This window comes from Geotrypetes seraphini, chromosome 2 (genome assembly GCF_902459505.1).
Source record: "Geotrypetes seraphini chromosome 2, aGeoSer1.1, whole genome shotgun sequence".
Taxonomy (NCBI): domain Eukaryota; kingdom Metazoa; phylum Chordata; class Amphibia; order Gymnophiona; family Dermophiidae; genus Geotrypetes; species Geotrypetes seraphini.
Window position 1 is genome coordinate 304,351,897 of NC_047085.1, and position 27,819 is coordinate 304,379,715.

The following is a 27,819-nucleotide window of genomic DNA, read 5'->3' on the forward strand; positions in this document are numbered from 1 at the left end:
ACATCCAAAATGAGGTTTTTTTTTAGAATGGCCTACCTCCACGTTCAGCAATCTACTTGCCCAGACTGCTACTATGTCTATCCCTACAACACATTCCTGACCAAAAAATTGCCCAAGACCCAAACGCCCAAACCCAGACCTTTTAGGCGAAGGAGGGGCCAGTCCTTCGCCTAAAAGCAGGATTCTGTAACCGGCATCTGTCATAAAACAATACCGGTTACAGAATCCTGTAACTGCCCCCCCTCCCACCGCAATGATCACGGCAGGAGAGATGCCTAATCCTCTCCTGCCGCAACTGCGATCTCCCCCCCAATGTCTGACAGGAGGGAGCCCAAGCCCTCCTGCCGGAAGGCAATGGCACCCCCCACCCCCAGAACCCTGAACTGGCAGGATCGATCCCAAGCCCTCTTGCCGAAGGCACACCCCCGAACGCCCCCCCCACCACTACCCCTAAACCCCACTAACCTGTAAGTTGGCTGGCCGGACTGGTCCCCTGTCCGGCCAACTGGCAGGCCCGCCATCCTCGGAATGGCCCAGGTGCCTAAGGTCCGCCCATAGGAATTGGAATTGGGCCAGTTGCCTCCTATGGGCGGGGCCTTAGGCAAATGGCCCAATTCTGGTTGACCCAGGTGCCTAAGGCCTCTCCTATGGGCAGGCCTTAGGTGCCTGGGCCAATCAGGCCCTAGGCCCCTCCCAGGTGTATCCCACAATGCACCAGAAAGGGGCAGGCCGAATGGACAAGGAACCCATCTGGCCAGTCAACTTACAGGTTAGTGGGGGGGGTCTGGGGTAGGGGGGTCCGGGTAGGGGGGGTGTCTGGGGTAGGGGTCCAGGGTAGTGGGGGGTAGGGGAGTGCGCCTTCGGCAGGAGGGCTTGGGATCCCTCCTGCCGGTATTCACACTGGGGGGTTCGGGGGTGCACCTTCAGCAGGAGGGCTTGGGATCCCTCATGCTGGCTCACGCCATTTCAGGGAAGGGGGGGTCGTCATCGCGGCAGGAGAGATTAGGCATCTCTCTTGCCGCGATCGTTACAGTGGGGGGTGGGCAGGTTGCTGGGGCTGCTGAGCTGATTGCAGCAGCCGCGATCAGCTCAGCGGCACCATTTGGAACTTATACCTGTTTAGACTCGGTCTAAGTCAAAACGTATAAGTTCCAACTGGGCAATCTCATTAAACTTTAGGTTATACTTACAATACAACTAAATCTAGGTTGGCCCACCTTCCACCCTTTCTCTTTCTCCAAAAATGCCTCTTTTCGTTCTAGGCGTTCAGAGGCAGGGTAAAGATACGTCTAAAACTAGCTTTGATTATCGGTACTCTGAGAAAATATGATCACATCACCACTGCCTTCCTAGACTCTCATTGGCTACCAATATAAGCACGATTTCTATTCAAATTCTACTGTCTATTATTCAAAGCATTAAATGACTTTGCCCTCTCCTACCTAAACAACCGCCTAAATCAGATCCTCACCACAAAACAAAGAAGAACCCTGACCCCATTTGCCTACCCTCCGCTCAAAGGCACTCAGCGCAAGAAGATGTTTGACAACCTTCTTGTGACGCAAGCAGCGAAACTTGACCACTCCATCTCCAATCTACTGACGGCAATGGGAGATCTCAAAACATTTCGAAAAGAAATCAAAACCCTGCTATTCAAAAAATTTATCCAGATACCTTAACCCCCCCCCCTCTTCACTCTCCTCCCAGGTAAATTTCCCTCCCAAAGGCTCCACTTTGGTAATCTCTTCCTCCTCAAAATACCAACTAAGAATACAGACCCCTAAAATGTAATTTAATCTTATTTGTAACCAATTTGTAATATTACCTAGATATGTCCAGTCATTTTTACTATCCAATTTGCAAGATCTCCTGGAAATTATCCAGCTATCTTACCTCTTTTATAACCAAAAAACAATTGTAACGTCACTGGAAATGTCCAGTTAACTCTTTTGTAATCCGTCTTGAACTGCAAGGTATATTACATTACATTACATTACAGATTTCTATTCCGCCATTACCTTTCGGTTCAAAGCGGATTACAAAAAGAGTTATGGAAGAAGGGTTAAAACGTTAGATCAGAGAAGGTTTCCAAGAGAGGGAAAAGTAGGATCTAGGGTTAGGGAGGGGATGGTAAGAGGGGGGTTAAGCTTTATCATGGTATTAAGCTTTATTAAGGGATTTCTTGAAGAGTATAGTTTTTATTTCCTTTCTGAACATCTTGTAGTCTGGGGTTGTTGTCAATAGGTTGGAGACTTGGTTGTCTATCTTCGCTGCCTGAGTGGCCAGTAGTCCGTTGTATAGTTTTTTCAGTTTTACTTCTTTGATTGGGGGGTAAGTGAATGGGGTGTGTGTTTTTCTATGCCTGGTAGAGGTGGTTTGGATGAGGCGGTCATTTAGGTAGGTTGGGCTGTCTCCATTTATAGTTTTAAATAGTATACAGTAGAATTTAAATTGTATTCTTTCCTGGATTGGAAGCCAGTGAGAATTGATGAATGCCTCAGTAATGTGATCATGTTTTTTCAATGAATAGATGAGTCTCAGAGCTGTATTCTGAATTGTCTGTAGTTGTTTAATCATTATTGCAGGGCAGGGGAGGTAGAGGATGTTGCAATACTCTAGGATACTTAGGATTAGAGATTGTACTAGGAGCTGAAATTGTGTTTTTTCGAAGAATTTTCGGACTTGTCTAAGGTTTCTCATAACTGCGAAAAATTTCTGTATTGTTTTGTTAATTTGTGGTTGCATGGTGCAGCCTCTGTCAATAGTCATACCTAGAAGTTTTAGAGTGGTTTGCAAAGGGTAGTTGATAGAGTTGATTTCTAAGTTGGTTATGGTTGGGATTTTGTTATTTTCTAGGAGGATGAATTTAGTTTTGTCTGGGTTGAGTTTCAGTTTGTGGACTTCCATCCAAGTCGCAACTATAGCTAGAGTTCTGTGTAGTGTGTCTGACATTAAGAGCATTGGTTGGTTGAAAGGAATGAGGATGGTGATGTCATCAGCATAGCTATAAGAGGCTAGGAATAGACTCCTTCGTCCTAAAATGGTTCTCAAACTTCCTTCGCTCTCGCTCCTACATTGTCAACACAAATGGCTCCAGATCACCTCCGTGGACACCATCTTGCGGTGTCCCACAGGGTTCTCCCCTATCCCCTATTCTATTCAACATATATATGACCTCCCTGAAGCTCCTCAAACTATCCCCCCTTGAAACAATATACACATACGCTGACGATATCTTTATCCTCCTCGAAACAGACCAGAACCTCACAAACCTCCAAGAAAACATTACTTCATGCATAATGAGACTTCACGCATAGTCCCTCTCAGTACAGATGAAATTAAATGAATCAAAAACAAAATTACTCTGGCTCGGCCCAAAATTAGAATACCTGCCTACCCTTTTCACACTACCCATAGGCTTGGCTCTCCACCTTGAGTTCTCAAGCAAGGTCCTCGGCATCATTATCGATTCTTCTCTCTCCCTCAAAGATCACCTCAATTCCTTGGCAAAATCATGCTTTTTCAGCCTCCACATGCTGAGGAAAGTAAGATCCTACTTTCACCAAAAACATTTCGCCATCCTTGTACAATCCACCATCCTCTCCAAACTCGACTACTGTAATGCCATTTATTTATGCCTTACAAAAAAAAGTCTCCACAGACTCCAGTTTATCCAAAATACCGCAGCCAAGTTGATTTTTGCAAAACGCAAATTCGAACACGTCTCCCCACTTCTTACCAATCTTCACTGGCTCCCAGTGCTTTCCAGAATTCATTTCAAATGCTCCTGTCTAGCTTTCAAGATCATTCCGCCCCTAATCCCACTATCTTTTAACGCCTCAAGGCCTGCTACCACCAGATCCGCCCACAGACATAAACTATCCTTCCCCTCTCTGCACGGTATTCTCTACGCGGGCAAACTGGGAAAATCCCTCGTCTCCAAAATCACGGGCCTTTGGAACGATCTCACTATCCCGCTGCGGAACCTGGGCTCCCTCCAATTATTCCGCAAACAATTGAAAACCTGGCTCTTTTCTAACATATAATCATTTCTTCTAACATAAGATCATCTCTTCTCCTGTTTATATTCCTTCTGCTCATATACTCTTGTAAATCTTTCTCCTCTCTTCTTACATATTTAAGCTTTGTAAACCGTGCCGAGCTCCACTTCCGTGGAGAAGATGCGGTATATAAACTTAAGGCTTAGTTTAGTTTAGTTTAGGATAGGCCTTGTTTGTTCAGGTAAACGCCAAGAGAGGCCGTATATAGGTTGAAGAGAGTAGGGGACAGTGGGGACCCTTGTGGAACGCCGCAGGGGTTGGACCAAGGTTTGGATTTTTCTTTGTCTGATTTTACTTTGTATGTTCTGGATTTTAAGAAACCTTCAAACCATGAGTATACTTTATCTGAGATGCCTATTGAGTCCAAGATTTGCAGTAGGATGTTATGGTCTACCAGGTCAAATGCCGCCGTCAAGTCCAACTGAGCAGCATTTTTTTCCCAATGCTGAGGTGTTGTCTTGCTGTGTCGATAAGGGAGCCTAGTAGTGTCTCTGTGCTGAAGTTAGTTCTGAAGCCGGATTGCGTGGGATGGAGTAAGTTATGGTCCTCGAGATAGTTGGTGAGGAATTTGGCTACTAATCCTTCTGTTAGTTTGATATATAGAGGTATTGAGGCTATTGGTCTGTAGTTGGATGAGAGGTCTGTTGGTCCTTTTGGGTCTTTTAAGATTGGGGTGATGATGATTTCACTGAATATAGGCGGAATAGAAGTCACTAATGTAATCTAATGTAATGTACTTGGATGATCTATCTTTTTTATCGTGCGAGCCACATGCGGCTCTTCTTGCATATGACTTTGGCTCTCCAGACTCTGACCCTTTAACTTCTGTCCCAACCCCATAATCCCCCCCGGGCCTACCGAGGTACCTGGTGGTCCAGCGGGGGTCTTTGTGGCAGGAGCGCAGCCCTTTCGCTCCTGCCTCCTTGCAGGTGCTTTCTAAAATAGCTACCACAACCTCTCACAGTTTTTCGCAGCATTTCCTGTAGTACTGTAAGCTGCTGCAAGAGGTCACAGCAGCTGCATGGAGGCAGGAGCGAGAGGGCCATGCTTCTGCCAAAAAGACTCCTGCTGGACTACTCAGTAGGCCTGGGGGAAGGGAATCGTGGGGTTAGGAGAGAAATGAAATGGTTGGGGCCTGGAGAGGGGAGAGAACCTTAGCTATGGATTGGGTGGAGGGGCAGGGGAGGGATGGAAGGTTGAGAGGTGCAGAGACCTACAAGGGGTCAAACATTTTGGATAAACTGGCTTTTTGATGTTAAAAGGTTGCTGACCCCTATTCCTATTCCTGATGGAATTATTTTGTGCAAATAATTAGAAAATTATGCACATATTATTTTAAAATTCTGCAAAGTTTATTTGTAAGGTTTTGCATAGCATTCGCTTATCATAAGGTCTGAAATCCCTTCCTGCCTTTTCTTAGGCTCAGGCTCAGGCTCCTCAGTTTTCTCTCACTCCAACTCCTCTAAATCCCAACATAACCCATAATTTGGTCTGCTTCTAAAGTGTTCTCTACATGCAATACCCCAGCCTCTTATTCTTTCTCCTCACCTCCCCAGCTATCACTGTCTTTCTTCCCTTCCCCATCCCCCATAGCAAACCTTCAGCTTCCTGCCCCCCTCCCCCTGCATATTCTCCCTTTTACTCTGTCCCCTAAACCAGCTATGGCATATTTACTCCTCTACATCTCAAATCCCCTCATGGCACACTCACGCCTTTACGCTGCCTTGAGTCCCCCCTCCCCTGATGACACACATTCCATTACTCTGCCTGCAAGCCCCCCCTGGATATTCATCCCTTTATTCTACCCCGAATCCCCAACCCCTAGCAGATGATTCACCTCTTTAGTCTGTCCCTGATCCCCAACCCCCCTGGTACATGATTCATTCCTTTGCTCTGTCCCCATTGCACACTCACCTTTTTTGTGGCCTCTTTTCATTAATTTTAGCCATGACAGCAGCCATGCTTACTTTCTCTTCTCCTCCCTTGTAGGGTTACTAGATGTCCAGGAAAACTTGGACATGTCCTCTTTTTCAAGGACTGTCCAGGTACCCAGATGGCTTTTTAAAAATGGGGGTGTCTGGGTTTAGCCGTCTGTTCTGACTTCCCCACCTACCTCTTTGGCTAGCCGCTGTAATTGAATCTTTGGGCAGCTGGCAGTAGCAGCGAGGAGAGCCTGCTGCCTCTGGCCTGCCCTGGAAGCTGCCGCTCTGCAAGTCCTGCCTATGCGGGAACAGGAAGTCACTGCCAGCTAACCAAATATTCAATTACAGTGGCTGGCCGGGGGCAGATGTAGGAGGGGGAGTTGGGAGCTACAGAGGAACGTCAGAGAAGGGAAGGGGCTGGAAAAACAGCATGGAGGGAGGAAGCATTATGAAAAGGGGAAAGTGCTAGAAAAAAAGAGCATGAAGTAGGGTAGTGCTAGATGGGAGAGACAGAACAGCAGAAGAGGAGGTCAGAAGGAGAAAGAGGGGCAGCTGTGGGGAGGGAGGGGGGAAGGGGTTGGAAAGAGAGAGAGAGAGAACGAAATAAGCAGGCACAGGAGAGGTGGCTTGGAAGGAGAGAGATAGAGAGAAGCACCTGTGGGGGAGAAGGATTTGAGGAAGGGAGAGAGAGAGAGGAAAGCACTAAAAAGGTACAGAGGATGGGATGGGGGATGTGGGTGGGGTTGTGGGTAGCATATGGGTGGGGGTCACGCGTCCTCTTTTTTGTCTTCATAAATATGGTTACCCTACTCCTGTGGCAAGGAGGAAGTCATCCGCTCCACAGCAAATCACTTCCCTCCTTTGCCAACTTAGCCCCGACTGTTTATGAGACCTGGACAACTGCAACTATCATTTCCTTCTCTTTTTACCATGTGGCTGAGCATAGCGCTGGAAGAACAAAATAGTGAGCAGAGCTGCTGCTGCCCGTGTCTGCACTGAATTCTGTATAACATATGCATAATTCTGTGTATCCTGTGGGGGTGGGGAATTCTGTGCAAATTTTGCACTGCCCAATTGCACAGAATTCTGCCAGGAGCAGCAACTCCTCTGATCTTCACATTGCTTTGTTCAGAATAGCTGTACCGTATTTTCACGCAGATAACGCGCACCCGTGTAAAACGCGCACACGGGTATAGCGCGCAGAAACCACGATTTTATGTACAAAAACTTTTGTATACCGCGCCGGGCAGTGTTCCCGCTAAGCTGCGCTGGCCTGCGCTCGCGCACAAAATATTACATCGCAGCGCACAAGTTTCTCTTCACAGCGCACACACGCGTCGCAAAGGTAAGGGGAGGTAAGGTAAGGGGACGCATTGGGGGGATTGCACTTCCCCACAATTGCCATGCTTCGGTTCCTCTTCTTCCTTCCTTCCTCCCCCCCCGCGGGACCCTGCGGCACCATCAACTCTTACTCCCTCTAATGTCGGCCCTGCAGCTCCAGACTTCCTCGCACCTTCTCCCCTCCCCCTTTGGATCGCTATTATTTTAAATGTTATAGCCGCGGAGCTGTATCCATCAGTGGAGATGTCTAACCTCGGCCTGCCCCGGAACTCTTACTGCAGCAGCCGCCCGTCTAGGCAGGAACAGGAAGTCACTGTTGCAGTAAGAGTTCCGGGGCAGGCCGAGGTTAGACATCTCCACTGATGGATACAGCTCCGCGGCTATAACATTTAAAATAATAGCGATCCAAAGGGGGAGGGGAGAAGGTGCGAGGAAGTCTGGAGCTGCAGGGCCGACATTAGAGGGAGTAAGAGTTGATGGTGCCGCAGGGTCCCGCGGGGGGGGGGGGGGGAGGAAGGAAGGAAGAAGAGGAACCGAAGCATGGCAATTGTGGGGAAGTGCAGAGCTGCAGGGAAGAGTGTTGCGGTACCCAGCTGGAGGGAGAAGGAAGATGAGGGAGGGAATTAAAGGAGATGCCAGGGCTTGGAGCGTAGGAGGAAGGTATGCCAGTCTAAGGGAAAAGGAAGGGGGAGATGTGAGAGCATGGAGGGGGAGCGAAAGATGGAAGAAAAGGAAAGGAGAGAGATGCCAGAGAATCAGGGAAGGGGAGATACCAGACTATGAGGAGAGGTGTGGGAGAGGGAAGGCGAGGAGAGAGATGCCAGACCAATGGGGTGAAAGGAGAGATGGAAGGGGGAAGCATACAGTTTCTGGAAGGGGCATAGAAGGAGAGAAGATGCCATATAGGGGAAGAGAGACAGCAGACAGTGGATGGAAGGAAGAGAGTTACAAGAAGATGAGGAAAGGAGAAACCACAGAAGACAAAGGTAGAAAAAAATTTCTATTTATTTATTGCTTTAGGAGACATGTGTCACTGTTTCTGTGAAGCATTGTATGCAGAGTCCAGCTTCTTGCTGGTTCAATTTAACCTTTGTCTATGTATTTTTATTTTATCCCCCCTTTTACAAAACTGTGAAGCGTTTTTAGCACCAGCCTTGGTGGTAGCAGCTCTGATGCTCAGAATTTTATGAGCATCAGAGCTGTTACCTCCGTAGCTAAAATCCACACTACAGTTTTGTAAAAGAGGGAGGGGTTAGTTTGTGATTACATATTCCTTACTAGGCGAAGGTGTTTTCTGTGTTCTGTGTGTTTTCTGTTAGGATTGACGGTGTAGGATTGATCTGTGCTGGTCTGGCTTGTTTAGTTTTACAATGGGTGTATTGATGTACTGCTCACTGCAATATGTAAGATGCTGCCTTTTCCTAGGTACTCATGTGTGACGTGTGGTTTGTTACTAAAAATCATGTTTTTCTTACAGATGGGGGGGGGGTGCCAAAAAATGATGGGCCCCGGATGTTACATATGCTAGGTACGCCACTGTATGTAAAGATACCAGAAAGCTGGCGTAGCAAAAACTTCTAAGTTTTGAGTATTTAACCCTCCCACAATCTCACGGGCACTCGTTTCAAGTTTATTGAGATTTTGATTTAAACGCAATATCAAATATTTTCAATGCGTATAACAAAAATAAATTTGGGGAAATAAATAAAACCATTTGAACCAGTGTTCCCGCTAAGCTGCGCTGGCGCACAAAATATTACATCGCAGCGCACACGTTTCTCGTCACAGCGCACAATCGGAAGAGGCGTACGGCAGATGGCAGGGTGGCGAGAGGAGAATCGGGCGAGTTGGCTCATAACTTGCTGGCGCCCGATATTTTTGGCTCACGGTGAAAAAAGTTTGCTCACAACACCCGCCCGCTTAGAGGGAACACTGCTCACGGGTATACCGCGCATGCTGCCCGACTGTCCTTTCGCCCGCCCCGACTCTCCTCTGGCCACCCTGACTCTCCTTTCGCCCTCCCCGACTCTCCGTGCGCTGTCCCGACTATCCGTTCACCCTCCCTGACTTTCCGTGCACTGCCCCGCCTCTCCGTGCGCTGTCCCGACTCTCCGTTCACCCTCCCTGACTTTCCGTGCACTGCCCCGACTCTCCGTGCGCTGTCCCGACTCTCCGTTCACCCTCCCTGACTTTCCGTGCACTGCCCCGCCTCTCCGTGCGCTGTCCCGACTTGAAGTCCTGTCCCCCCTTGAAGGTCTGCCTGTCCCCCTTGAAGGTCTGTCCCCATCCTGAAAGCCTGATGCCCCCCCGACGTCCGATACATCCCCCCCCCGGCAGGACCACTCGCACCCCCACCCCGAAGGACCGCCGACTCCCCGACAATATCGGGCCAGAAGGGAGCCCAAACCCTCCTGGCCACGGCGACCCCCTACCCCCACCCCGCACTACATTACGGGCAGGAGGGATCCCAGGCCCTCCTGCCCTCGACGCAAACCCCCTCCCTCCAACGACCGCCCCCCCAAGAACCTCCGACCGCCCCCCCAGCCGACCCGCGACCCCCCTGGCCGACCCCCACGACACCCCCACCCGCCTTCCCCGTACCTTTGTGTAGTTGGGACAGACGGGAGCCAAACCCGCCTGTCCGGCAGGCAGCCAACGACGGAATGAGGCCGGATTGGCCCATCCGTCCCTAAGCTCCGCCTACTGGTGGGGCCTAAGGCGCGTGGGCCAATCAGAATAGGCCCTGGAGCCTTAGGTCCCACCTGGGGGCGCGGCCTGAGGCACATGGTCGGGTTGGGCCCATGTGCCTCAGGCCGCGCCCCCAGGTGGGACCTAAGGCTCCAGGGCCTATTCTGATTGGCCCACGCGCCTTAGGCCCCACCAGTAGGCGGAGCTTTGGGACGGATGGGCCAATCCGGCCTCATTCCGTCGTTGGCTGCCTGCCGGACAGGCGGGTTTGGCTCCCGTCTGTCCGGCCAACTACCAAAGGTACGGGGAAGGGGGGTGGGGGTGTCGTGGGGGTCGGCCAGGGGGGTCGCGGGTCGGCTGGGGGGGGCGGTCGGAGGTTCTTGTGGGGGGGCGGTCGTTGGAGGGAGGGGGGTTTGCGTCGAGGGCAGGAGGGTCTGGGATCCCTCCTGCCCGTAATGTAGTGCGGGGTGGGGGTAGGGGGTCGCCGTGGCCAGGAGGGTTTGGGCTCCCTCCTGGCCCGATATTGTCGGGGAGTTGGGGAGTTGGCCGGGCAAGAGGGCTTGGGCTCCCTCTTGCTCCGATCGTGGATGCGGGTGCGGGTGGGAGCGCGTGCGAGCGGTCGTTCGGGGTGGGGGTGCGAGCGGTCCTGCTGGGGGGGGTGAATCGGGCGGCGGGCGGGGTGGGAACTATGTAAAAAAATTTTTGTATACCGCGCTCACGCGTATAACGCGCGAGGGGTATGCACGGTAGGTAAAAACGCGTATAACGCGCGCGTTATATGCGTGAAAATACGGTAATACTTTCAGCTGACACAGAGCCTGGTTTTCCTTTCCAGTTTCACTTTCAGAGAAGGAGGGAGACAGTAACCACTGTGGTCATGTCTTAATCCCTCCAGTGGTCACATGTTCAATTAGAGAAACTTTTTGTAACCTGGACATGACTGAAACAGATTTAGATACATTTCTTCCTATTCTAAAATTCTTGTTGGATGTCCTACTTTTGGGCCCTCCCTAATTCAGCCTACAACATGTCACCTTGCTATTTGGACAAACTACAGCAGCGTTTCTCAACACTCCTTAGGAGTATGCGAGCTGCTTGTTGGGGCCCCCCCTTCCTCCTTAATGGCCGCCACCGCTGAGGATCCCATGCCCTCCTTATTGCTTGCCCACCCGGCCCCCTCTGCCGAAGCTGCTGCTGCCATCAGGGATTCCAAGCCCTCCTTCTTGCCTGCTCCCACCACCGAAACCAACCCAGAAGGCTTCCCTCTGATGTCAGAGCTGATGTTGGAGGAAAGCCTTCCCAGGTCAGTGGGGGATTCCAGTTACCTCTTTCCAGGTGGGCTGTTCCTTCCTGCTTTCAGCTGCACTTGTTGCAGGGATGAGACAGCGGCTTTTTCATGCTGCATGTGGCTGACCTGGAAACCTTCTCTCTGACGTTAGACCTGACATTAGAGGGAAGGCTTGCGGGTCAGCCACGTGCATGCGAGCCGCTGCCTGCCTGTCCCTGCAACAGGTGCAGCTGAAGGCAGAAGGAGCAGCCCAGCTGGACAGTAGAGAGTTGCGCGGGGACAGAAATCCCACCCCTGCCCGTCCCTGCCAGGATCCTCTCCGTCTCCACCCATCCCCACCAGGATCCTCTCTGTCCCCACCTGTCCCCGTCAGGATCCCCTCCATCCCCACCCATCCCCACCAGGATCCTCTCCGTCCCCACCCATCCCCACAAGGAATTACCTCCATCCCCGCCCGTCCCCATAAAAAGCAGCAATTACTTCTGACAGGATCATCAATTCCAAAGTTTCTTTTGTGTTTGCGCTGCTGTTTTCCTTGTGGAATCTCTTTGGTGGAACCCTTTTTTTGTTTTCTATTCAGGTAATTAACTTATAAACCCCCTCTTTTACTAAGACTGACTTGTCCTTTATATTATATGGACGAACTCTGATTCCAAAGCCTTCCATCCCCGTGGGAGTCCCATTGGCCAGAGGGGGGTCCCCATGGGAGTCCCGTGGGCCAGAGGGGGGTCCCCGTGGGAGTCCCGTGGGTTAGGGGGGATTCCTGCGGGATTCCCGCGATCCCCGTTCCCATACAGACCTCTACTGGACAGCCCTGAATGAAGCGACTGTGGTCCTGGAATGAGCAAGTAAGGGAGAGACGGGTAGGGTTACCAGACGTCCTAATTTGCCCCGACATGTCCTCCTTTTGAGGACATATCCGGGGATCTGGACGGTTTTTCAAAACCTGGCACTTTGTCCGGGTTTTGAAAAGCTGTGTTGGGCAGAGAGGAAGTCCGCACATATGCGTGACATCATCACATAGCATCTGCGCATGCGTGGACTTCCTCCATGCCCAACAAGGCGGGCAGGGCTAGGGGGCAGGATTAGGGCAGGGATGAGCATAACTAGGCTTGCCTGGGGGCACGGCTAGGGGTCCCTAGAGAGGGGACATGATCTGGCACAAAGGGAGAAAGGAGGGGGGAAGGAGGACATGGGTGGGGCATAATTTTGGGACGAAGGCAGGGAGGAGGGCACAAACTCAGGACTCAGAAGGAAGGGAGGAGGCATGAACATAGGACACAGAAGGGAGGGAGGGAGGAAAGGGACTCTAACTTGGGACATAGGAGGGAGGGAATAAAAAGGGAAAATTGTTGGGCATGAGTGTATGAGTGAGAGGGAAAGAGAAGGTGCACATAGGGAAAAGAAGAAAGAGGAAATTGGGCATAGAGAGAGACAGGAGTGAAGTAAAGATACATGGGGACTAGAAGGATGAGAGGGTGAACTGTTGGATATGGAGGTGGAAAGGGAACAGAGGGACAGATTGAAGGGGATACAAGGGGGAGGAATGTTGGACACAGTGATGGAGGGAGAGGTGACATTGTGCTGGAGAGGGATGAACAGAGGAGGAATGGGCATGGGGCTGGTGGGCTGTGGTAAAAAATGCTGCACATGATCCGGGGGTTGACAGAGGGAGAAATGTTGGATGTGGCAGTAGAGGGGGTGGGAGAAATGCACCCTGGATCTCTCTCACCACTCCCTTTCCTTCAAGGGAGGGAATGAGAGAAAGACAGATGGACAGTGAGAGAGAGAGGGAGACATGTTGCCAATAGAGGTAAAGGAGAGAGGAAGAACAGTTGGCCTCCTGGAGGACAAAGAGAGATCTTGGGAATAAAGTCTGGAGGAGAGGAAGCTTGCAAGAGGCAGAAAGAAAGAAATATTGTATGCACAGTCAGAAGGAAGTGCAACCAGAGACTCATGAAATCACCAGACAACAAAGGTAGGAAAAATGATTTTATTTGCAATTTAGTTATCAAAATATGTCAGTTTTGAGAATTTTGCACTATACAGTAAAACCTTGGATTGCAAGTAACTTGGTGTGTGAGTGCTTTGCAAGACAAGCAAAACATTTTATTAAATTTTAACTTGATAAATGAGCGAGGTCTTGCAATATGAGTACGTACAGTATATGCACATCACATCATCACAACTGAGCCAATGGTTCTTCTCTTTCTGATGCTGCGGAAGTGTAGCAACTGTTCTAAACGAGCAAGGACTTGTGCTACAAGTATGTACAGTATACGCGAGTCATGTCATCACAACTGAGCCGATGGCGCTTCCCTCTGTGGGAGTGTAGTGACTGTTCTAAACAAGTGAGATCTTGAAATACAAGTACGTACAGTCATCACAACTGAGCCGATGGTTCTTTTGTATTAAAGTTTTTGGGTTGTGGAACGAATCGTCTGAGTTTCCATTATTTCTTATGGGGAATTTCGCTTTGATATATGAGTGTTTTGGATTATAAGCATGTTTCCGGAACGAATTATGCTCGTAAACCAAGGTTTTACTGTATTTGTCTATTTTTCATAGTAGCCAAATATCCTCCTCCTTCTTTTTGTAACCAAAGAAAAGCAGTACAGTAAAACCTTGGTTTGCAAGCATAATTTGTTCCAGAAGCATGCTTGTAATCCAAAGCACTCATATATCAAAGCGAACTTCCCCATAGGAAATAATGGAAACTCAAAACCTTTAATATAAAATACTATGCGTACTTGTATTGCTATGCGTACTTGTATTACAAAATAATATGCGTACTTGTATTGCAAGACCTCGCTCATTTAGAACAGTCACTACACTCCTGCAGCATCAGAGAGAGAACCATTGGCTCAGTTGTGATAATGTGACATGTGTATACTGTATGTACTCGTATTGCAAGACCTCACTCATTTAGAACAGTCACTACACTCCTTCAGCATCAGAGAGAGAAGAACCATCAAATCAGTTGTGATGTGACACGTGTATACTGTATGTACTCGTATAGCAAGACTTTGCTTCTTTAGAAGTCACTACACTCTTGCAGTGTCAGAGCGAGAAGAACCATTGGTCAGTTTTGTTGTGTGTGTATACTGTAATAATAATAATAATAACTTTATTCTTCTATACCGCCACAATCTTGCGACTTCTAGGTGGTTTACAATCAAGAGTGCTGGACATTCAGCGAAATACAATAAGTAGATATTCAGAGGAAATATAGAGATCAGAGACCTCAGGAGGCAATAGTATAGAAATACAATTTGCTGAGCAAAAATGTAATATGTACATTTAAGTAGGTAATGTCCGACAGGACCTGTTGGGGATAAATAGCAACGTAAAGTTACGATAAGATGAAGATAACAGATTATATTTATAACAGTGCTGTAAGTTCAGGTGGAATAGGGAGGGGGGAGGGAGAGGGAGAGCGGGTCAATTGTTTAGGTATTTCTGGAACAGGTATGTTTTTAGGCGTTTCCTGAATTCCCCGTATGTAGTGGGCGAAAGCAGTTGGTCTAGGTCTTTGCCCCATAGGACTGCTTGGTGAGAGAGAAGGTGTTTGTGGTGTTTTTTCATTTTGCAGCCTCTAACTGGAGGGGAAATGAGTTTTGGGTGTGTGTTTCTCTTAAGTTTGTTATTAGAAAATGCAAAAAGGTCCGTTATGTACTTGGGGGTCAGGCCATATAGTACTTTGAAGCAGAGGCAGGCAAATTTAAACCTTACTCGGGCTTACGTTGGTAGCCAGTGCAGCTGCCGATAGTAGGGTGTCACGTGGTCGAATTTCTTCAGCCCGAAGATAAGTCTGACCACAGCATTTTGCATTATTTGGAGACGTCTCATATTCTTTTGTGAGATTGCTAGATAGGCGATGTTGCAGTAGTCAAGCTGACTCAGTATGAGGGATTGCACTAGGATTCTGAATGTTGACGTATCGAAGTATGATTTAATGGTTCTGAGTTTCCAGAGAGTAAGGAAACCTTTTCTGAATAGGGAATCCACTTGTTCCTTCATTGTTAGGCATTGGTCTAGAATAACACCTAGTATTTTCATGGTGGGCTGAATAGGGTAGTTGAGTTGAGTTGTACTTGTTGAGTTGAGTTGTACTTGTATTGCAAGACATTGCTTATATATCAAGTTAAAATTTAATAAAATGTTTTGCATGTCTTGCAAAACACTTGCAAACCAAGTTACTTGCAATCCAAGGTTTTACAAATCCCATCCCCTTTCTCTCTTAGACACACATTAGTTAATGAAACAAGAACAAAACCTCTTCCCCTTGCTGTAATGGTATGATAGCCAGGGAACCCGGAGTCAAAGTACCAGCATAGTTTTCCTCCAAGAGGTGTCTCCTCCTACCATTGTCAGTCACTGGCAGGAGAAACAACCCAGTTTTCCAGAAACTGGGGAAATATCCTAAAGTTATAAAGTTAATAAGTTAATAGAAGTTTGGATTTGTTATCCTTACATCGTACGCTTTTATTGTTATACTGTTTTTTCTGTTCTCAGATTTTGTGATTCACCATTGATCTGTTTAATGTATTATTTCTTGTTCCATTTTTGAAAATATTTCAATAAATAAACCTTGCCTAAAAAAAAAAAGAAATTTCACTTAGAGAACGGAGCCTGAATATCTCTGCAGATGAATGGAAACAACCTGAGTTACCTGAAAGACAAAATACAATATGAATTTCGGTTTTGGTTTCAGTGTTGAAATCAGCCCATAATTCCTGTTTAGTCTTGTTTAAATTAGACTGAAAATGCTTGTGCATTTTTGTCTGGAACTGAACTGTGCTGTAAAGCCCTCACTCATTCCCTCCCTCCCCTGACCAAAAAGACCCCTCCTTCCTGGACCCACCTGCTGACAGCAGCTCCCTTCCCAAACCCACTGCTTAGTGGCAGCCCTCTGTTGGATCCACCATGTTTTTGGTGGCTAATTGGAGCAGGAGAGATCCCTACTTGATCCTACACATGCTGGTTCCAATCTCAAGATGGTCTCTATGACCTCCAGCAGTAGTTTTGCAAGACTGCTGCTGGAAGTCCTTGAAGCCACCTTGAGCAGGAGCTGGCCATGGGCAGGAATGCTTAGGTATCGATCAAGCCCCACTAGTCACCAATGGCACAGTAAGCCCAGGAAGAGGCTGCTGCTGGGAGTGAGTTTGAGAGGGGGACTGCAGCTAGCAGTTGGGTCTGGGAGGGGGGGGCTCATTTTAGTCAGGGAAGGGTGTTTGTGGGCTCTTGGGGGGGGAGGCAGAGCCAGTTTAGTTTTCGGCTAAAACCAAGCACCAGTTTCAGTCAGATTCAGTTTTGGTCAAAACCAAAGATTCTGGTTTCGGTCGGCTTCTAGTATATAGAGTCAGGTAGGAAAGGACTGGGGTCAAGCACAGACAATTATAAAAGCTTTTGGTAGCTCTATCCCTCTATTATACTCCTCCACAAATCCACCACAAATCCTCGTCACCCACCTTAGAAAGTCGAAAGGGAAGGGCAATGCCCATTTGCTCCTGCCTCTGATGCACCACCAGGAGCTGCCTACCATATGAAGAGAGAAGAGGAGGAAGTCAGGGAACTCGAGAAATTCATTGAGGAAGCATACAGGAGGAGGGTGGAGGAAGACGAACTTCAGATGAAAGATGAAGTTATACCAACACCAGCATAGAAGGGCGAACAAGTAACAGATGACCTCAAAGAAGACACCCACAGAGGAATACCACACGAGGGGGAGGAATTGGCTAGTCGATGCTCAGAAGAAGAAGGAGCAAAGCACACCGAGGACATTGACCTGAGACCGAAGCGAAAATTGAAGAAGGGAAAGTCAGCGATACTAGTGGGAGACTCGATCCTGAGGCATGTGGACAGCCACATAGCAGGAGGGAGAGAGGATCGACTGGTGACCTGCCTGCCAGGAGCGAGAACCAAGGACATCGTGGACATCGAGCGATCAAAATTGGAAAGATCCTGGAAGGAACAGAGACGGAAGAGACTGTAGTAATGATCCACATCGGGACGAACGATGTCAGCAGGAGAGACTACAGAAGAAGCACGCTGATAGAACAGTTCAAGATTCTGGGAAGGAAGCTGAAGATGAGGACCCAGAAGATAGCGTTTTCAGAGATCCTACCAGTACCGAGGGCAGATGTGAAAAGGCAGGAGGAACTACAATCAATAAATGCGTGGATGAGGAGATGGTGTGAGGAAGAAGGGTTCCACTTCGGGAGGAACTGGACAACGTTCTGGGGCAAGAGCAAGCTCTACAGGAGAGATGGACTGCATCTGAGCGCGGCGGGAACAAGACTTCTAGCAAACAACGTCAGGAGAGGAATAGAACAGGCTTTAAACTAAGAAGAAGGAGAAAGTCGACAGTCGATCAAGTGTCGACGATTCGGAAGAAGGTATCCCGTGAAGATACCGAGGGGAAAAAAGGCTGGGAAGAAACAATGGACAAATTACAGGAGTCGACTAACCCAGAAGAGGAGGTTAGAAGGAATGTAACAAAAGAGAAGAAACTAAAGACCGAAGCACAGGGAAAGGAAATGAAGGCAACAAAATACCAGGAGCTAAATTGCATATATACTAATGCAAGGAACCTAAGAAACAAAATGGGGGAATTAGAAGCCATGGCCAATGCAGAGGACATAGACATCATTGGAATCTCTGAAACATGGTGGAATGAGGAAAGCAAATGGGATACAATATTGCCAGGGTACAAGCTCTATCGCCAGGACAGGTCAGGACAGAAAGGCGGTGGAATAGCACTATACATAAAAGAAAGCATACAATCGACAAGAATGGACACAACAGAGACGACCAACAAGCTAGAATCGCTATGGGTTAAAATACCAGGAATGAAAGGCCCTGAAATAAAGATAGGCCTATATTATCGTCCACCTGGACAAACCAGAGATATCGATGAAGAAATGGAAGCCGAGATGAAGCGAGAATGCAAAAGCGGTAACACAGTTATTATGGGAGACTTCAACTACCCCAGGATAGACTGGAGTCTTGGAAGCTCAAGATGCGCTAGGGAGACAGAATTCCTGGAGGCTATACAAGATTGCTTCATGGAGCAGCTTGTAAGAGAACCAACGAGAGGAAATGCCACTCTGGATCTAATCCTAAATGGACTAAGGGGACCTGCAAAGGAAGTGGAAGTAGTGGGACCAATGTTGGGAAACAGCGATCATAATATGATCAAGTTCAAGGTTGAGGTAGGAATGCCGAAAGGAAAGAGAACCATAGCAACAACTTTTAACTTCAGGAAAGGAAACTACGAAGCAATGAGGGGAATGATAAAGAAGAAACTTAGGAACACTTCCAAAAAATGGCAAACGGTAGAACATGCCTGGTCTTTTTTCAAGGACATGGTGAGCGAGGCACAAAATCTATATATCCCCAGATTCAGAAAAGGGTGCAAAAAGAGTTGAACAAAAGACCCGGCGTGGATAACTAAAATAGTGAAGGAAGCGATAGGCAATAAGAAAAATTCATTCAGAAAATGGAAAAAGGACAAAACTGAGGGAAACTGGAAAGAGCACAGGAGGTATCAAAAAGAATGTCACCATGTGGTTCGAAAAGCCAAAAGAGAATATGAAGAGAGACTAGCCAGGGAAGCACGGAATTTCAAACCGTTCTTTAGATATGTTAAAGGGAAGCAGCCGGCTAGGGAGGAGGTGGGACCGCTGGACGACGGAGACAGGAAGGGAGTGGTGAAGGAGGAGAAAGAGGTCACGGAAAGACTTAACATGTTCTTTTCGTCTGTATTTACAAGCGAAGACACAACCAACATACTGGAACCTGAGCAAATCTTCAATGGAAATCAAGCACAAAAGTTAACATCCATGGAAGTGAGCCTTGAAGATGTGCGCAGGCAGATAGAAAAACTAAAAACTGACAAATCCCCGGGTCCGGACGGAATCCATCCAAGGATTCTGAAGGAACTAAAGGAGGAAATAGCGGAACTACTGCAGCAAATTTGCAACCTATCCCTGAAAACAGGCGTGATCCCGGAGGATTGGAAGATAGCCAACGTTACGCCCATCTTTAAAAAGGGATCAAGAGGTGACCTGGGAAACTACAGACCGATAAGTCTGACCTCGGTTACGGAGAAAATGGCGGAAGCACTGATAAAAGAAAACATCGATGAACATTTTGAAAAAAAACAAACTTCTGATAACCAGCCAACATGGTTTCTGTAGGAGGAGATCGTGCCTGACTAACTTATTGCACGTCTTCGAGGGAATTAACAAACAGATGGATAGAGGAGACCCCATAGACATCATATACCTAGATTTCCAGAAAGCCTTTGACAAGGTGCCTCATGAACGTCTACTCCGGAAACTGAAGAACCATGGGGTGGATGGAGACGTGCATAGATGGATCAGAAACTGGTTAGAGGGTAGGAAACAGAGGGTAGGGGTGAAGGGCCACTACTCTGACTGGAGGAAGGTCAGGAGTGGTGTTCCGCAGGGCTCGGTGCTCAGGCCGCTGCTATTTAATATATTCATAAATGATCTAGAAACAGGGACGAAGTGTGTGATAATAAAATTTGCAGACGACACCAAACTATTTAGTGGAGCTCGGACAAAGGAGGACTGCGAAGAATTGCAAAGGGACTTGGACAAACTAGGGGAATGGGCGACGAGATGGCAGATGAAGTTCAACGTTGAGAAGTGTAAAGTATTGCATGTGGGAAGCAGAAACCCGAGGTACAATTACACGATGGGAGGGATGTTATTGAATGAGAGTACCCAAGAAAGGGACTTGGGGGTAATGGTGGACATGACATTGAAGCCGACGGCACAGTGCGCAGCGGCCGCTAAGAGAGCAAATAGAATGCTAGGTATAATCAAAAAGGGTATTACAACCAGAACGAAAGAAGTTACCCTGCCGCTGTATCAGGCGATGGTGCGTTCACATCTTGAGTACTGTGTCCAATACTGGTCGCCGTACCTTAAGAAGGATATGGCGTTACTCGAGAGAGTTCAGAGGAGAGCGACACGTCTGATTAAAGGGATGGAAAACCTTTCATACGCTGAGAGATTGGAGAAACTGGGTCTCTTTTCCCTGGAGAAGAGGAGACTTAGAGGGGATATGATAGAGACTTAAAAGATCATGAAGGGCATAGAGAGAGTAGAGAGGGACAGATTCTTCAAACTTTCAAATAATAAAAGAACAAGAGGGCATTCAGAAAAGTTGAAAGGGGACAGATTCAAAACGAATGCTAGGAATTTCTTCTTTACCCAACGTGTGGTGGACACCTGGAATGTGCTTCCAGAGGATGTAATAGGGCACAGTACGGTACTAGGGTTTAAGAAAGGATTAGACAATTTCCTGCTGGAAAAGGGGATAGAAGGGTATAGATAGAGGATTACTGCACAGGTCTTGGACCTGTTGGGCCGCCGCATGAGCGGGCTGCTGGGCACGATGGACCCCAGGTCTAACCCAGCGGAGGCATTGCTTATGTTCTTATTTCAAGGAACTTTCTATTTCACCTTAACTGAAAAATTGCAGGTCAAAGTGTTTTACAAAAAACATAAAAAATATGAAGAAAAGAGCTCCATTTAGTAAATGACAGATTAAAACTATTCAGCCTACACAAAAGATAACAGAACATAAATAGATAATGCCACTCAACTCTGGCGATCACACCACACAGTCAGCCAGAAAATGCCTGTCCAAACAGCCAGGCCTTTACTGCACTTTTAAAATGTGTAATAAATGGTTCCCCTCTAATAGTCACAAGGACAGAATTGCTTTATTTGGTAGACTGACCCCTAGTGGTGTGTTGCACCACACTGTCAGGACTCAGGCATCACCATTTTCAATGACAGTGTTGCTGGGGGCAGGAGCAAATGGTCATCGCTCCTGCCTTTTGACTTTCTGAGTTGGGTGATAAAGGTCTGGAATTTTGGGGGATGGGAGGAGGAACACTAGACTACCAGGGAGGTTTTTTTTTTCTAAAAGTGGATGTATCATGTCAGGGGAGTTATATTACTAGCAGGGATGTTGTTTTTATGTCAGGGGCTGAGGAATTAGGTTGGGGGAGGGAGAGAGAGAAGGGGGATCCACTGGACTACCAGGTAGTTTTTTGGAATAGGGGTTGATACAGAACTAGCAAAATTTTAAAAAATAATAATTATTTTTATTTACTGTATATACTGCAACAACCATCTGGTCCGGAGTGCTTTACAATTTTTTTTTAAAAACCCTGAATCACTAGAAAAATACAAACCACATGCCAATAGATGAGTACGCAGCTTTGACCGCAAAATCACCTAAAAAAATACCACAACAATGCAGTAATCAATGAGCCTGCAAATTACTACTGGGCTAAGCATAGCCTGACACACACAAAAAGGGCAATATTTTTGCAGTGAGCTGTGGATTAGTGCTGCGGTACATACTGTTTCTTTTTTTTTTTTCTGCTGGTGCACACTGATTACTGCTGGCTCATCGATTATTGCATTGTTGTGGTATATTTTTTGAGGTGATTTTGTGGTCGAAGTTGCGTACTCATCTATTGGCATGCGGCTTTCTCTAAGAGCTCCTAAATACAGTGTAATAATAATAATTTATTTCTTGTATACCGATATACCAAAAGTTCGAAGCGGTTCACAACAAAGGATAACATACAACCAATATTTAAAATACAAGATAAACAATTAGTATCTAATACAAGATAAAAACAATCAGTAAAAAGGATACATCAGGTAAAATCAATAAAAGTTAAGACAGCTCAATTAGAAAGTAAAAGCTATTAAGAATAATAATAAATTTGGTAGTAACATGACTAAGAGGAAAACATATCAAACAGGCGTGTTTTTAATGATTTTCTAAAGTCAAGAAAGGAAGTTTGACTGCGTTTCGTTTGTGTACAGCAGCACTGATGACACTAAGGGAATGCATCAGGTTTCACCAGTTGTATAAATGCTCAGTACAGGGAGTGCAGTTTCCTCTTAAGAACTCATAATCGGATGTGACCCTGCTATGGCCCTCTGTACCTTCCTCCCTCCTTCCTGCTCTCGCTGTTAGCTGTGCACTCTGTATGACTCTAAACATCCCTGCTCATCTGAACTCTGCCTACTCCAGCACCACAGCAGCACTAACTTAAATTCCACGCAGAGTGAAAAAGCACGGAAGCAGCCACGACAAGGGGAAAGGGTGGGCAAGGGAGGAGCCGGGGCCCAGTTTCATCTCTTGATTTCCCAGGAAAAGGTAAAGCAGAGGAGGGACATGGTTCAAAACGAGAGGGCATGTTGATGCGGAATGATTTCCAGACACCCTGAAAGCAGAAGTACTATCTAGAAAGGTCTTAAGTGCTAACCGCCCTGTTTCCTGTCTCTGTTGCCTCCTTTTGTGTTTTGTTTTTTTATTTAGATTTTCCTTAGGCCTTGTTCATTGTGCCACAAAGCCTCCATTTTAATTTTTAGTCTCCCGTTCTGAATCCATGAAAGTGATATTTGTGCTTTACCATATAGTACAGTTGGTAAGGTATAGTGGAAATTCATAATCCCCAGTCTGTGATTCTTATCCAATATATATTTAAAAAAAACAAACAACCCCACTCCAGCCAGGTGCTGATACCTGGAACTTTTCAGCCCATCTCTCATTAGATGTCAAAGGTGTGTCGGAGGCTCAACATGATTATGATCTGTTTTATTACAAGCTTATTTGCAAAGTCTTGTTCCATCTTTGGTTGTCCTCTTTCTGGTTTTTTTTTTCTCTTGAATGTTCTAATTCAGGTTTTGGTTCCAAATGATCCAGGTTGAGCGATCTAACACAAAGCAGATGGAATCAAATCAGATGAAATGGAGGGACAGGAACCTTTCTTCTGGCACAGAGAAGAACAGCAAGGTGAGTTCTGGGGAGTCAGAGCCCCTAGTCTCTGTGCGTTTTCATAGTCAGTAAGGAAAAAGATTAAAAACATTCTCTTTCCAAGATCTTTCATTCAAAACAGTAGTTGCTTGGTATCCCTATCTTGGAGAAGCATACCAAATTAATAGATACAATGCTAGCCTTTGCTTTGCACAGAATCCTTTCTCAATGGAAAGATAACACAGAGCTCTCTGTGTTTGAATGGTAGGGGCAGCCTTGCCTCATGAGGATGTATGAGGAAATAGTTACACTTAGGAGGCAAAACATTGCTTCCTTTCAAAAGATATGATCACCTTTGGATAATTTTTGTAAACAGGGATGAAGTACCCAATGATGGATCTTGCTAGATTATTGTTTTATGTATGCAACAGCTTTTTTATTTATTTTTCCCTATTTTTATTTATTTATGTTGATTTAAACTTTTGTTTAGTGCATTTAAGTTTATTGTATTGCATTCTAAAACTTTCATAAAAAGACTGAACAGCAACAACAAAAAAGAACAGAGATAAATGAGGCAGTCTCCGAAATGCCCTTTAGGAAGCAGGTTCTTGTTAGGAAAGCCCCTAGCCTTGAGACAGGAATCCTTTAAACTCCTGAGGACAAGGGAAAACTGGTCTGTTATCCAGAATGGAGGATATGGACTCCTACCCCTTTGCTAAGAACTGATTTACACCATCTTACACGTAGGGGGTGTGATAGAGTGGAGGCTCAATTCCCCTGGCTTACAAAGCAATACAATCAAAAAAACATAAATTTGGAATAATTCACAACTAATTAAATAATTAAACAAAACATATTAAAAAAAAATCTCATAAGAAAAATTATTTTTGTGTGCTCAGAAAACCAATCAGATGCTCAATTAACTCAAAATCAATGAGTCCTTACTGTTTCAGTCATAGCACAAAGAGAGGATTGCAGTGCTGTTATGTGCTGGCAGTGGATTGGACAAGTTGTAAGCAGTTGAGAGATGACAATGACAGGTCAGCATAGAGAGAATTGTAGTAATCCAGCTATGAGATCATCAGAATAACGAGAAGGGTACGTGAAAGAGGTGGTGAGAGCAAAGAATGGAGTGAGAGCATATTTTTCAATAGATTTGGCAATAGTCACTTTTTGACGAAAGTATTTATGCCAATGATGTGGGCGGTGGTGGTTGAGCCTATGTTTGCTCACCGATGACCTCAGGCTTTTTTAAAAATTTTATAGTGACTTCTTGGCATGATAGTGGAGAGTTGTTTATTTTGAATGAATATTTTGTTTTTTTTCCTCCACTCCTCTTTTTTACAGTTTTGTTTAACATACAGAAGTAGTGAGCATATATGATATACTGTATAGTGAAAAATGCGGAGTGAATAACAGAATCAATCTGTGGCTTGAAAGACAGAGTCAAATGCTATGCCAAGAATTTTGACTGAGTCCTGAAATGGGAGAGGGAGATTATTCAGAATGGGACAGGAGGAGAGGTGATCAGTGGACTGGGAAACTGGATGGCCTCACATTTGAGAAACAATAAATGATCCCATAACCATTGTGAGATACAGGTGAGAATCATTGAGAGAGGAAGCGAGGAACACGATAAAAGATCTGGATGTCATCAGCATAGCAAAATGTGTGCAGCCTTGTTCTTGAATACTTGTGAGCAGAGTGAGAAGGAAAACATTAAAGAGGGTGGGCAAAAAGATCAATCCCTGAGGAACACCAGAAAGGACAGACAAGGATGATGAGTAAGAACCCCGATGGCTCTACCATAACCAGGGTGGAACCAGGCTGCTGGCATCAACATTTAAAAAGGAGATAGAGAAGCTTTTAAACTAGAAACTGGGGGAAGGCTGACAGTCGCTCAAAAGAGCATGATTTGGAACAAGGTATCTTGTTCAAAATGGGGAAACAGATTGCTAAGGTGATACAGGGAAGGTATGTGCAATTACATATCTTGCATAGGTTGAAACCAATGCTTTCACAATCTGATTTTCGATCAGTAGTACAAGCATTGATATTAACTCAACTTGATTATTGTAACATGTTGTATCTTAAATTACCTATGATTAAACTTAGATCACTCCATCAGCTGATGAATTCAGCAGCCAGATTGATCTCTGGTACTCCAAGGTTTGAACTCCAGTTCTAAGAAAATTACATTGGCTTCCATTCCATCAGTGAATATATCACAATGTGCTTTCTTACATGCAACAGGTGGTATATTCTTCTACTCTGGCATGTTTCCAAATTCTCTGGAAAGTTTACCATCCTAATCATAGGTTATGATCTGAGGGTTGTATGAGACTAGTAAATGAAAAGGAAACTAGGATCTACCATAAGAAAATAGATGTGATGTTTTCAGTAGTAGGAGTACAGCTCTGGAACTCACTTCTCGGAGTTAAGAGACTGTGTAAAGATCGTACATGTTTCATAAACAGTTGAAAACTCAACTGTTCATCGATGCATTTATGTAATATGTATAGACTAAACACTGAATAAATCTGGCATTGCATTGTCCCTATGGGTTAATGTAGTGATGTCGTAAGATGAAGTAAGAACTTCAACTTGATAAAGATTGATCTGTTCATGTTAATTTTGTTTGATGCACATTTGGTTTGTCTTTATAATATGTATGTTATCTTGTACATCGCTTTGATTTTAAGTGGTTTATACATTTTTTAAGTAAATAAATAAATTAAAAGATATCATCATATAAAAGGGAAGACAGAGCATCCCAATAGCGAGATTGCAATAAAACCCACGGTAGACCAGGTTTCCTTAAATACAGAGCAGACTGATTTGAAGGATTGCAAATTATCAATGTTAATTGCTGAGCAAATTGTAAATAGATATGGTAAACATTGTTTAAAATGTCTGTATGCAAATGCCAGAAGCCTAAGAAACAAGATGGGAGAGTTAGAATATATTGCACTAAATGAAAAGGTAGATATAATAGGCATCTCTGAGACCTGGTGAAGGAAGATAACCAATGGGACACTGTCATACCGGGATACAAACTATGCCACCATGATAGGGTGGATCGAATTGGTGGGGGTATAGTGTTCTATGTTAAGGAGGGCCTTGAATCAAATGGACTGAAAATTCTACAGGAACAGAAACACTCCTTGAAATCCCTAAGGGTAGACATTCCATGTGTAAAGGGGAAAAGGATAGTACTATTGTCTGCCTAACCAGGATGAACAAACAGATGCTGAAATATCAGAAATTAGGTAGGCTAACATGTTGGGTAACACAATAGTAATGGGTGATTTCAACTACCAAAATTACAATATTGATGATATGATGATTTTTCTGACTTATGATTAGTGTGCACCCTCTTGACTACATTGGCTTGTCTTTTTTAGGATGTGTGCTGTGAACACTGAGGTCTTTTTTTCTCCACATTATTGAGTAGTGTGTATGTCTTTGATATTGAGTTGTTGCTACTTTTGCCTTTGTGTGATTGATTTCAACTACCCCAATATTGATTGGGTGAGATAAAATTCCTTGATGAATCAAGGATTGTTTTATGGAGCAGCTGGTTCAGGAACTGACAAGAGGTGAACCAATTTTAGACCTAATTCCTAGTGGAACGCATGAATTGGTATGGGAGGTAATGGTTCTGGGGCAGCTTGATAACTGTGATCATAACATGATCAGATTTGATATAATCTGTGGACTAAGTTCACACAGAAAATCCAATATAACAGCATTTAACTTTAAAAAAGGAGACTATGATAACTTGAGAAGTATGGTAAAAAAGAAACTTAGAGGAGTAGGTGCATAGGTCAAAAATTTACATCAGGCATGGATGTTAATCAAAAATACCGTCCTGAAAGCCCAGACTAGATATATTCCATGTTTTTTAAAAAAAAAGGAGGAAGGAAGACCAAATGGCAAACTGTGCGAGTAACGAGTGAGGTGAAGGAAGCTATTAGAGCCAAAAGAGAATCCTTCAGAAAGTGGAAGAAGGATTTGACTGAAAATCATTATAAACAGCACAAGGAATGGGAAGTCAAATGTAAAGCGTTGATAAGGAAGACAAAGAGAGACTTTGAAAAGAAGATTGTGCTGGAAGCAAAAACACACAGTAAAAACTTTTTTAGGTATATTAAAAGCAAGAAGCTGGGAAGAGAATTGGTTGGACCGCTAGACGATCAAGGGATAAAAGGAGCTCTCAGGGAAGACAAGGCCATAGTGGAGAGATTAAATTAATTCTTTGCTCCGTTGTTCATCAAGGAAGATGTGGGGGAATTACCAGTTCCAGAAATGGTATTCAATTCTGATGAATCAGAGAAACTCAAACAAATCTCTGTAATACTGGAAGATGTAATGGGTCAATTTAACAAACTGAACAGTAGCAAATTGCCTGGACCGGATGGTATACATCCCAGAGTGCTGATAAAATTTAAAAATGAACTTGCAGAGCTTTTGTTAGTAATTTGTAATTTTTCTTTAAAATCCTGCATACTATTGGAAGACTGGAGGGTAGCAAACCTGACGCCAATTTTTAAAAAGTGTTCCAGAGGTGATCCAGGAAATTATATACCGGCGAGTCTGATGTCGGTTCTGGGCAAAATGGTAGAGACTATTATAAAGAACAAAATGACAGAACATATACATAAGCACAAGTTAATGAAAGAAAGCCAGAATGGATTTT

The 27,819-nt window shown here is 45.5% G+C and overlaps 1 protein-coding gene across 1 annotated transcript in view; it reads left to right on the top strand.

Annotated features, from left to right (window-relative positions):
* TRIOBP (TRIO and F-actin binding protein) overlaps nucleotides 1–27,819 on the top strand; it is a 287,725-nt gene that overhangs the window by 85,686 nt on the left and 174,220 nt on the right. The window contains exon 11 of the mRNA XM_033929925.1: nucleotides 23,070–23,159. Within this exon, the coding sequence (XP_033785816.1) occupies nucleotides 23,070–23,159 (90 nt within the window). The remainder of the gene's footprint in view (nucleotides 1–23,069; nucleotides 23,160–27,819) is intronic.